The sequence below is a fragment of the Misgurnus anguillicaudatus genome, chromosome 23 (genome assembly GCF_027580225.2).
Source record: "Misgurnus anguillicaudatus chromosome 23, ASM2758022v2, whole genome shotgun sequence".
Classification (NCBI taxonomy): Eukaryota; Metazoa; Chordata; class Actinopteri; order Cypriniformes; family Cobitidae; genus Misgurnus; species Misgurnus anguillicaudatus.
In genome coordinates this window covers 30,439,210-30,452,401 of record NC_073359.2, presented here as the reverse complement: position 1 = coordinate 30,452,401, position 13,192 = coordinate 30,439,210, and the positions used below count along the sequence as shown (strand labels likewise).

Sequence of the window (13,192 nt, the reverse complement as noted above, 5' to 3'; positions counted from 1 at the left end):
CTTGAACAGTGACGTGCAACGAGCGATCGCTGTTTTTATAATAACATGCAAATAAAGCTGTTTTGATGTTTTGAAACATGGAGACAATAAACACGATTAAGATTATATATGGTTTATCTGTATTTTTGACGCTATGTCTGGTATTTTCATAACAGTACTGTATATTATAATGCTATGCTAATCGAGCAAAGCTAACAGCATAAATAGCAAAAAATTGTTTATTTTCTATCTCATTTTATGATCCAAATCGACATCAGATCACGCATGATTGTTTAAGCACTCGACTTTTGATGTTATAAAGTGAGTTTTATTATAAATCCCTTTATTAGTCGTGTTTTGATGGTATGCTAAGCTAACGTATTAGCAGTTTCATTTAGTTTTTCATAGCAATATTTCATATATGTTTGGTGGAGTTAATAAAAAAGTATAATTTAAGCTCTCTATAACAACTTTTTTCATTATGACAGTAACTCATTTTCACCTCTTAATAAACTTCCAAGTGTCTGCTTTCAAATGAGACCAAACTTATGCTTTTAGTGCAAAGACTTCATAAACTGTATCTATTTTAGTTTGGCTATGACATTTTTTGTGGGGGGGTTCAGAAAATGGAAAAAGGTTAGGTGTATCATGGAGTTAGATTTTACAAAAGTTACTGCAGTTACCGTGAAATCTTTTGTTTCATTAACAGACAGTAAATCAGATGGGACATAGGATAAATAAAAAAGGTTTAAAATTCATCCTTACATTATGTTTACGTGCCAGTAATCCATGCACTCAGTGCAGTAGCCTATAGGAATATTTTTCTAATGTGGGGTAATATGAAGTAATCGGCAATCACGAGATTCATTCATGCTTTTTTGTTGCTTTTTGCACATTGTCTTCTTTCATGGACTATGGACCCCGTAAAGTAGCCTTGGTCACCCCCTGGCAACCCCATTTATTTTTACCTCTGCCATTCTTTGTATATAGACCTTAACCATGCGCTGTATAATATTTATTTATTTATTTAAATGTATGCTGTCTTTAACTGGTAACCAGTGTGTTAAGATGCCAAAATTGAGCTTATGTGGTCATACTTCTTAGGTCGATTAAGCACTCTTGCAGCGGCGTTTTGCTGAAGCTTGTTTACCTAATTTGTGTGACATCACCCAAGTAACAAAAGTCTATTCTAGAGGTCATAAAAGTGTGGATAATCAGACAAAATATGGGGTATTCTTTGAGATATTTCTAAGATGGAAGAATACTGTGTGGCAGGCGTTGGAGATAAAGATATTGCAGTAGAAAACCAATCACAGCGAAACTCACTGGACAAAAAAATGAATAAATGATGACAGAATAAACATTGCTTAGTGAACTGTATCTTTTAAAGGAAAGATAAATAGTAATTTAAAGAAAGTAATTTAAAGGGATACTTCACCGATTTAGCATTCAGCTTTGTATCTGTAGAAACCCGGCAGTATTACTGAATGACCATGTTTCCCTCCATCATTTCCCCCTGAGAGGAGAGATATCTGCATTTTGGTTCTGCAAAAAAGTCCTCCGATGATGCAAAAATCGTCATATTACATCATCGGAGGACTTTTTTGCAGAACCAAAATGCAGATATCTCTCCTCTCAGGGGGAAATGATGGAGGGAAACATGGTCATTCAGTAATACTGCCGGGTTTCTACAGATACAAAGCTGAATGCTAAATCGGTGAAGTATCCCTTTAAGTAATTTTCTGGAAAACTATTTCTTATATACACAAAATATTAAAGGGGTCATGGCATGAAAATCTGACTTTTTTCATGTTTAAGTGCTATAATTGGGTCCCCAGTGCTTCTATCAACCTAGAAAATGTGAAAAAGATCAACCCAGTAACTTAGTTTTGGTAAACCATTCTCTCCAAGCGCATGAAAAAAATAGGTAATTGAAATTTGTCTCTCCTTATGATGTCATAAGTAGCTCTTATTATAATAATACCACCCCTTAACCCTCTGGGGTCCGACCATTTTGGGACACTCTCAGAGGTTCTGACATGCTCTTACATTTGGTCTTTTTTCAGTTGCTTTAAAACATAATAATGGCAAGTGTCTCATACCACTGCATTCAGGAAACTGTTCTAAAATATTATATGAGCTACATGTATGTACATGTTTGTATTTTTGAGAGAATAATGTTTATGCGTGGTTTTTAAAAAAGCTAAATTTTTAAGTCAATGATATAAGTCCACAAAACCCATACTAAACATGTTTTAACAAGACTTTCCTAAACAGAATCTAGTAGTCTAGAGTTTTTTCTTTAAAATGATGTGAAAATCACCCTGCCTACTTATTCACATAAAACAATGTATTGATTTAGAAATTGTAAGACACTTTTTGTTTAGAGGGGCCGTATGCGAGAAGGATTGATTGACAGCTAGCAAACAAAGGCTCGCATATTGAGCTGCATAATAAGGCAGGAATGTGAGAATGAACTACAGTAAAGAATGTGAGGACAAATGTATACATGTTTGTTTGAGGTTTATTAAGTTAACAATATAATCAAAATAGAAATGATGGTCAGTAGGACATTTTAAGTTTATTTGGAAACAAACCCTATTCAAAAACTTTGTATAAACTAAGAAACTGATACACAACAGAGCTGTAAACTTCATGTGGCTCATGTTACCATATAACTTTATGTCCAAAAAGTGTTTTTCCACTTCATAGTTTTGTACTGATAAGAGAGATGCATACCTCTAAGAGAGTTATACACAGCTGTTAGCATAAATTGTCCACAGAAATACCCTTACATACATAACTGATGGGTAAATATCACTGATACTACATTCATATAAACTATCTTGTACATAAGCTTAATCTCAGATAAACATCTGCAGCTGTTAGTTATATAAAAATCTGTTTTCAGATGCCCATCCCCTTATCGTCTATCGTCGAAAGTGAATAACTGTGTCTAACACTGTACAGCATGTAACAGATATCCGCCATTACGGGAAGTCACACGGATTTGTTTGTAAATAAGCATGTAAACATGGAATCATATTACAGCACACACTTAAAAGATACAGCAGTGCTGCCTTACTGAAAGTTGCATGAAGGATATAAGTAAATAACTGTGTTTGACACTGTACAGCATGCAACAGTGAACTCCGCCATTACCTGAGATTGCGTCCGTTTGTAAACAATGCGAAAGTTTTTCAATCCGAAGCGTGTAGTCTGCTAAGGTTGCTTAACGTTACTGTATGTAGGCTGAACTGCACAAGCCATGAGCATATTAAGTTACATGATAGCAAATATAAATGGTATAAATTAACTGTTAACGTTACTTACTTCTAATCCAGCAGTGCGTTCTCCATTGTTCTTCTAAGGTAACGTTAAAGCAAAATGCTTCTCTTCCTCAATGTCCAGACATAAATGAAGATATTCCTCACGTGTGTGTAAAGTTTATCTCCCAAATATGCGGTAAAGTCTTTATATCTGATCAAACTTTACGCTTTGCATGTTATGGTTTGAACAGCTTGTGTCTTCATTACCATGTCAACAGCTGTGGGCGTGACCGAATTAAAGATAATGAAGTCAGCCAGGAAAAACTTCAATGCAGATTACATAAACAGGCATTATTTGTTTTCGATTATATTTAGCTTGTTTAAAAGTAGACATTTCAGGCTTTCTTTGGATATGTGTATCATGCTTGTGTGACGAGTATTTGCAGAGTTTCAATTGATTTTTGTAACGTGTTTTGAGAGACAGCTGGCGGAGACAGAAATGTCTGGATGCACACCCTGTTTATTTTCTTTATTTGACAAAAACACAAAGATCTGTTGTTATTGTGAATGAACACATATTAAAGAAGACCCTTTACCGTTTCAAATGATGTCAAACACGTAAGTGTATGATTATTTATGATGGAGTATTTTAAGTTGATTCTGCCACGATGAGGAAAAAACACGTCAAAACGCGGCGCCGCGTTTTTGGACCCCAGGGGGTTAATCTGCACTATCCAACCACAGCACTGCCATTTAGTGCAGAGAAAAGCACAATTGAGTTTTAATTGCAACAAATCACAATCATTGTAATCAGTGTTTGATTTTCATCAGCTCATTTGCATTTTAAAGGACACACCCAAAACGGCACATTATTGCACACACCTACAAAGTGGCAATTTTACAATGCTATAATAATTTATTTATATGGTATTTTGAGCTAAAACTTCACATATGTGCTCTGGGGACACCAATTTTTTTTGACATTTTAAAAAAGTCTTGTGCCATGGCCCCTTTAAAAGTTCTAAACGTATTTCTTAAAGTTTTTTTATAAATTTGTTTGTGATCTGTGTGAACGTGTCTATGTGATACTTTGCAGCTTTGTTACTTTTTCTTAAATTATCACATGACATTTACACATCCGGTAAACATAACAATCATTCAGTCATTACACTTGAGGTTAGAGGTTTTTATTATTGACTTTAAATAGAATCAATTTAACATTTATTCTGTTTAAATCAGATCTGCTCCTGGATTCTGATATTTGTTTAGGATCAGATTAACAGATTCAGTTACAGTAATGATTATGAGTTTTTATCATTACAGAGCGAGGTCTGTCTCCAAGTGCTGTAGCAGGAATATCTATTTTCTTAATTCTGCTTATTGCTGCTGCTGCTGCTGGTGGTGTGATTTACTATCGCCGTAAGATCGCTGAATTATTGGGTAAGAATCATCTTCAGCTGATATAGCAGGAGGAATATAATAATCTCTATTCTGCGTTAATATATAAATGACAGGCACTTCAACCGAGTTTTCATCCCTGTGTGTCAAAAAAGCTGATTTAAGTCTGTATTTTTTCTCTTCTAAAGTTCGGTAAAAACACACATTGGCCTTAAAATCTTGTTTAAGAATCTGTTTTATAATGAGAATCTCTCTTTCAGCGTGCCTATGTGTGTGTGCGCGCTGCGCGACAGCTGATTTGAATCTGACAGAGTTCGTCACTGTACATTAAAAATCCCACACGAACATTACAGCGTAAATGCTAGGTTTAAGATTGATTTGATTTATAACAGATAATCTAGATACATTTACCCTAATAAGTTTTTTAAAACATGTTAGGCTAATGTTTTAATGTTTTGCTTTAGTGTTTTAATGTCAGACAATCATTGAAATGTGGGAAAAATGAAGAGAAAGGCAGCAGATATAGCATCCTTCTTCAGAAAGAGTAGCAAGAAGCAGCCAAATGAATCTTAGTAAAATACATTTCATCACATGATTTTCTGGTCTTTTTTTTTCAACAATGGTAGATATAAATCCTGGTAATCCTGGTCAAAGTACATTTAAAAAGTTTTTGATTAAATAGTTAAAGGCAGGATAGGCAGGAATTATCTAAAAAAACTTTTTTACAAATTAGTTTAAACTGTCTTTATATATCAATACATAAGTAAAATGTAAGTACTCTGAAAAAGAGAGTATAAAAATCGAGTGTCTGTAGACCTCTCAGCTCATTTTTTCCATTCACTCCACCCCCTCCCTTCTGGGTTTCTTCTAAAGCCACGCCCCCAAAACACATGACCGCGAGACACCGACAGCTTTGCTGGGAGAAGGATTTACCTCAGACAAGCGGAAAGGAAGGAGCGCGGTGCATGTAATAACATCATGTCACAATCACATGTAATAATACACCTAACTTTATCACTAGGAATATAAACAGATAGGATGCCTTGTAGTACTCACTATTAAGCCAGTGTTTTGCATGGAAGAGTTTCCGTGATGAAAGCATTGTTGACTCAGATGAGGACTACACTCCGCAGACAATACCGCTACGTCGCATCGTCGACTCGAGGAAAAGCCACGTGATATTTACTCTCGTTTGATTGCTTCGTTTATTCCCTTTTTGCCTTGTTTGCCTTCGCTGACTGGATATGCAGGTACTGTGAGTTCTGAATTCACTTTCTGAGAGTTCTGAATGCAATTTCTCTGCCGTACTTTTGCTCTTCCTAGAGTGCCTCGTGCACGTTCAAATCAATCGGGTGTGCGCATGTCTGGGCAGATCCCATAACAACGGGTGGTGCCATGGTCGCGAAAGAGAGTGATATTCGCGCAAGCTAATCATTTGTTTCGTCCCGAATGGAAATAATTAACTGTGTTTAAAACAGTCGTGAGGGGTCTGCAGACACTCGAGTTTTGTACTCTCTTTTTCAGAGTACTTGCATTTTAAATATGTATTTGTATATAAACAGTTTAAACAAATTTGTAAAAAAGTTTTTTAGATAATTCCTGCCTACCCTGCCTTTAAAAAAACATGAGGTTGAATTATGACTATAAATTGTATGTTAATCTCAATTCATTTGAATTAAAATTAAAGTATTGTAGCAATTGTATCAGGGGTGTGATTCTAATTCCGTCTTTTCCGTCCTGAAAATGAGGCTTTCGTGAATCATGCAAATCCAATTTTTTGTGTGTGCGTGTGGGTGGGGGGTTGCAAGGCACCGTTATAAATAACCGCATATCACTACGCATTAGTCTAATTATTTGTTACGATGGAACTTCATTCAAAGCAGAACTCACCAAAGAGCTTGCAGTCAGATCTCCGGCGTGTGTTGTTGGCTGCGAAAAAAAAAAACATGCGTTTGCCAACAAATAGTATGAGAGAAACACATCTTTCACTCTCAACCAAACTAACAAACTAGCCAATCAGAAGTAGAATGGGGAGGGGTCTTTGAGGTGTGGCTGAGGTCCAGCTACAGATGCCGCGCGGCCGCGGTGAAGTCGTAACAAGTTAACGTTGTCAGCAGGATGAAGAGTATGTATATGAAGCCTAGGCTAGGTAAGACAACCTAATTGATAAAGGACCTAAATCAGTGGCGCTGGCATGGATAGAAGGAATAGGCAGACAAACAGCATTTTAGTAGTAAGAAAATTAAGAGAACCCGCCAGGTGTTTGCTGCTTTGACAAAACTGTCCGTTTCAAATCAGGCTATGCCAGTAATGTAAATATCAGATTTCTCGTCGAGGTTAAATGCTGTCTCGCTATATCAATATAAAGTTGCGTTTGTGTCAAAACGTTTGCTTGCATTATTATTCTGTAATCACTTGCGTTAACGTACGCATATAAGTTACGCGAATCACATCCAACGTCATCCTGACGAACACACGCATACGTTTGCTCCTCTTAATGGTTTGTGAATCTGGCAGTAATGCTTGTGATTACAGAATAATATAATGACAAACACACACATTCATGGATCTGGTTTGCCTGTGTGTGTGTGTGTGTGTCTGTGTGTGTGTGTCTGTGTGTGTGTGTGTGTGTGTGTGTGTGTGTGAGAAACGCGTAGCTCGACTGTGCCAAAAGAACTATGCAAAAGACAAATGCAATTGACTGCCTTTCCAGAAAGTCATAACATTTGAATTAGTAACAAATGTTGTAATCAATAATTAATCTGTATTAAATGCCCCCACTAATTATTCTATAAACTAGGGGTGGAACAATACATGTATTCGTTTCGAACCGAATCGGTACGAGGGTCACGGTTCGGTGCATGAATTTAAACGGAGAATACACGGTATGAAAATAAAAAAACTTGCGTGCAAAATAATTAATGTAATGCGGAACTACTGTTAGATCCGCGGGTTCTTTATGGACAGCTAATCTGTTGCCCCGCTTTAGCTCTGAAGCTCTGATTGGCGCCGATGCCGCCTATGTATGCGCTCTATCAGAGCCCGTCTACATTCTGGCACTCTGCAGTTTTTTGTCAGGTTCACGGTCCAGTGAGTGAGATAGCAGCGACAGTGAGTATGGCAAATGGTGGTGAGGATCCGCCGGCCCCTTTAAGATCGCAAGTTTGGCAAAACTTCAGTTTTCCAGTCAGTTACAATAGTACAGGCGAGAGAGTGGTGGAAAAGACGAGGACTTTGCGTCGGCGTTGTTCAGCAGTTGTTAGGTATGTGAGTGGAAATACATCTAATCAGGGCTCTCAAGTCTCACGCATTCACCTTGACAAACACGCATTTCAGTCAGTTCAAACGCCACACTTTGTATTTCTCACGCTGAGAAGTAGGAGATAAATTGTCCTGCTATATACAACAGGCATACGCAGGGCAGTTCTGTCGAGTTCAGCTGCTTTCAGTTTTTTAAGTGTGCTAAACTTTACGCAGCGCCATCAGCGTCAGAGTACCGCGAGAAATCTTGCGGAGGAGGCTGATTTCAAATCGCTCTCGCGTTACTCTGACGTCATCCACTTGTCGTTTCTTGCAGCGCCTCGTGAAGTCGTACACACCTATTAATTCATCCTACAAGCCTATTTTTTGTTCTTTAGTACATTAATATGAAATAAGGCCAAAAATGTAATTTAAAAATGTATTTAGGTAACACTTGTAATACATTTGAACCCCTATTTGTATGAAAGATGAGTACAAGATAAATTAAAGTGGTATATATTTTTGAAATACGAGATAGTATGTTAAATGCATTTCAGTTCATATTCATGACATCTCAAAATAACACTGATAAGGACACCTATGTTTTTAAGATTAGCTTAAAAAAATGCCTTCTTCATTTTTGTTTTGCTTTTTTCCTCCATTGTACCGAAAGTGAATCGAACCGTGAAGCCTGAACCGAGGTACGAACCGAACCGGGACTTGTGTGTACCGTTCCACCCCTACTATAAACGTTAAACATGTTTTGACCAATAGCGAATCCCATTTATCAAATTGTGTATGTCTTGTGTGCCTTATTATTACCATATGCAACCAAAGATTTTACTAAAAGGGCATACAGTTGTTTAGAAGAACATAAAAGTCCTCATAGATCTAGTCACTTAGTTTTACTGTCAAAATGCACCACATTGATGTATTTACTTTTAAATGCACAAAATGATTTTGTTCAGACTGACGCAGTGGCAAGGCTACATAATGGTCAGGGTGGCAATTGCCCACGCATTGACGATTGGCCACTCAGATCGATCAACTTTGAGCCCAAATTATATTTCAACTGTATTTCATTTTATATAAATGTGTGTGTGTGTGTGTGTGTGTGTGTGTGTGTGTGTGTGTGTGTGTGTGTGTGTGTGTGTGTGTGTGTGTGTGTGTGTGTGTGTGTGTGTGTGTGTGTGTGTGTGCGTGCGTGCGCGCGTGCGTGCATGTGTGCATATGTATGTCGCTACGTCATGGTAGGTGTGCCGTATATTTTCCTGCTTTTTTGTCCTTTGCCAATCACACCTATGATTGTATGTTATACATCATTGTGATTAATGCACCTATAATACTTAAAAGTATTTTAAGGTTGGATGATAGAGATTTTATGTCATCAGAGTAACTGCTGGCCCCTACCTGGCCACTATGAAAAATCCCTTGCTCTGCCACTGATTAGCAAAACACAAAAAATACATTATATTATAAATCTTTACCCGGACAAGTGACTTTTGTGCATGGACAAGTGAAACACAAATTTACTTGTCCAAAGGACAAGTTCCTCAAAAAGTTAATGTCAAGCCCTGCTGTACTACTGATGGAGCCAATAAAAAGTTCAGGGTGTGTTAATTTTTACACATTGCTTTGTGTTAAACTATTTAACACATTATGTGTTAATTTTAACACATTATGTGTCATTTCGTGCTGATTTAGAGTTCATATAAATAAAAGGGACAACACAAGATGTGTTAAAACAACACAAAGTGTGTTGTTCTAAAAATAACACAGAGATGTGTTAAATTAAGGACAACACACTAGATGTGTTGTCCTTAACTAGACACAAGATGTGTTAATTTAACACATTCGTTTTAAGAGTGTAGGCCACAAACTGCTCATAAGTAAAGAATTTAATTTACTTAATTGAATAAGTCCCCTTTAATGAACATATACACAGTAATAAATAAAACCACTAATTTTGAACACTAATTAGTACAGTCATTTAGCTAAAGCAAGTGTATAATTTTGATTTTGACATTGGTGGGGATGTAAATAATGTTATTATCTTAATCTTAGGTGTCATTTATTAATTTTACATGTCAAAAACAACAAATATAAAATAGGCATATTTTATTTGTATTTTATTTTGTACTTTTTTTGTTATGCCAATGAAGATTCTGACTGGGCAAATACAATACTGCACCATCAGATTTCCTCCCAATTTGCTCCAGCAGAAAAAATATATAAAACATTATACTTATTCAACGGCCATCACAAAAAACACAAACCAAAAATAATAATTAATAACTACTGTAGTTAGCAATTATTTTATTTTTGGTGCTTTCTTTAGTTAAACTACATGCAGACAGCTCAGTGTGCACTATAGTGTTACAACTTGTTTGCAACTCCTCAGGTTAATATGGGATTGCCATGAAAAACACTGTCCCTGAATCATTATGTGTCCTGTATTGTGTGCATAAAACTGTTAATATAAGAATGTTTTTTCCTTACTCATTTACCGGTAGCCTGCATGCATAATCATTCACATCATGTCAGACTGGCGCTTTGTTTCAAACGAATGGAGCTTACGTCACGTTTAGCAAGTAAAGACAAACCAATCATATAGCGACGGAGGTTGGGGGGCGGGACTGAGAAAAGGAAAGCCAATACTATTAGCGATTAATCTCATTTAGTGATTCTTGGATAAATTCATGTTAAATAAAATAAGTAATAAGTAAAAAACACATGAAACAGACGGACATCAAGATCTTTTGAAGAAAATTATTGTTGACATTCAGTGTTGTTACCTGAATATTGGTATATGTTCCTAGCTTGCGTTTTCTATTCAAAGCAGCTTTTATGGCGACAAGATTTAATTGTTATTTAAATATCTTTACTGATTCATCAGTCTTTTCTTTTTTGGTAGTTCTATTTATAGTTTCATATTTATACCTGCGTGCATCACATTGTGATAATTAATGATAAACATATCATTCGTCTGCTGACTTGAAAGAAAGAAACGTCCTTTCTTCCTGAAATGTCCGCTTGTCAAGTTCAACTGTTTGTTTATTTTTTCTAAATGTTCAAGATCGAATGGGCCATAATGAAATAACACTAAGTAACATTGGCTGATACAAACTCTCACCTGACAATGGCATAAACGCCCTGACTTTTTCTGGCTGACTGACCACGTTTTTGGTTAAAAAAAGAACAGTGATGCTGCTGTAACCGTTTCAGGAATGCTGGAATCCTGTCAGTGCACTGCTGGACTAGCTGTCTCGTGCTAGATGCGGAGATCACATGTTTGGCGCGCAGTGCGTCCTGGGAATTGTAGTGCAATGCTCCATTCTGAATTGAAGCGGGCCAAGATTAATTAAAAACTTGTATCATTGCGCAGGCCGAATGAAAATGTGCCCCGGGCCTGATTTGGCTCGCGGGCCTTGTATTTGACACATGTGCACTAGAGCAATGTTTGTGGTAACCATGGTATGAGAGGAACAATTGAGTCCTTTGAATTATTTGAAAAAGTACACACCTGCGGTGTAACTTCACTTCAGGTTGTGCCGCATTACCATCTTAGGTGTGCATTATTTTTTAATATTTTAAAGTGAATGGCACATGACTGGAGATAACCTCTTCACCCCCCAATACTTACAGTTTTTATTTTCTGATTATTCACACATAGCCCAATGCAGAGTACAAATGATGAACTAACATATACTGTCCTGTTTTAATTTATTTACGGTAAATGACAAACACGTTCTTATGCACACATTTCATTATTCTATGCCGTGATGAAGACAGAAATATTATGACAGTGTTTGTAGCGGTTATATACGCTGCTGTCGTGTTATTTGAGCTGTTTCTGGATGAAGGCAGACTGCACACAACTTGGCCTGTGACAATTGTCATAACCACCGCACAACCGTGATGGTGTGCACGTCACAAACTATAAAAAAAATATGAAGTACAATGTAGCCCAGCAAGATGACTTCAAGTTTGTGTGAATGCAAACGTTAAGCAGAGTTTGTGCGCTATTTGCATGGAGAGGCAAATGATATCAGTGATGACCCGCTGGATTGGGGATGGAACAATGAGACAAGATATTGGTCGTTTCTCAATCCGAAGGCTGCAGCCTCCGGGGGAAGCATTTGTAAACTGAATGTCATCAAAGACTTATTTCAGAATATTAACAATTATAAAGTTGAATATTATTCTTTGTTAATGGTAAATTGTTGTAATATGCTAATGACTTGCAAATGTAATGCTTAGTTTACTGAAATAAACCAGGCTTGATGTAATATGCATCCTGCATATGCGGCCTTTGGAGGGTACAGCCTTCGGATTGAGAAATGGCCGTTCTCTCTTGGTCACTCAATGTTGCGAAAAAGTATCAATATGCGCTACCAGTACACCACCAGAACGTGTTTTCAAAAATGTTCCTCACTTGTTGATTTTACGGATCGGCATGGCTCGACCACCCACCGAAATGGTCAAGCACATATGCTCATCTGCTTCACATTTCACATCTAAAACCACACAAAAAACGTGACTGCGCCGCTTTCCTCCTTTTCAAAGTAACCTAAGCATTGCTTGACATTGTGACGAGCACCCACCGGCGAAAAAAGAAACCGGTGTCTATGAACACACACGTTTGTTAGAAACATATATCTGATTCTCGTTTACATTTTTATATTTCAAAATATATTTATGCATTATATATAAGCCTTAAAGCCTATATGCGTCAATGCGCACGTGCACATACACGCATGCATGCGTGCACATGCACACACACACACATATTATAACCACCACAGTGAATTAGTGCATTTCCACCGTGGTGGTAAAATACTGCGAGTTGTGTTGACAGAGTTCAGAGAAAACTTAAACTTTTGCCTAAGGTGCCGGACAAAACACGCATGCACTTCAGTTAGTGCAGTATAGATGCGATTAAAGTGTTCACATGGACGCATCCTGCTATTAAAAATGGCGTACGGCACCTCTTTTAATACGATAATACTTACAGCAATTATGAGCTTAATCACATTATTTTTACTGTAGGTATTGTGTTTACATGAGGTAAACTATAATCACAGTATTGCCAAAATCCCATTTTAATTGCATTGTGCATGTAAACGTGGTCACTGATGACATCACCAGTTCCACGTTAAATGAGATATATTGATGAAATAACAGATGATCAAACACATGACCAAACATCCCAAGTGTGTGCACTGTTAGTAGAGTTATGATATTTCATACACATAATAGATGTTATACTTGTAGTTAGATTTATATACTGATAGAGAATCTGAAAG

General features: G+C 37.0%; 1 protein-coding gene across 1 annotated transcript in view; it reads left to right on the top strand.

Moving 5' to 3' along the window:
- LOC129453464 (uncharacterized) overlaps positions 1-13,192 on the top strand; it is a 127,753-nt gene that overhangs the window by 38,076 nt on the left and 76,485 nt on the right. The window contains exon 5 of the mRNA XM_073862359.1: positions 4,572-4,688. Coding sequence (XP_073718460.1) covers positions 4,572-4,688 — 117 coding nt within the window. The remainder of the gene's footprint in view (positions 1-4,571; positions 4,689-13,192) is intronic.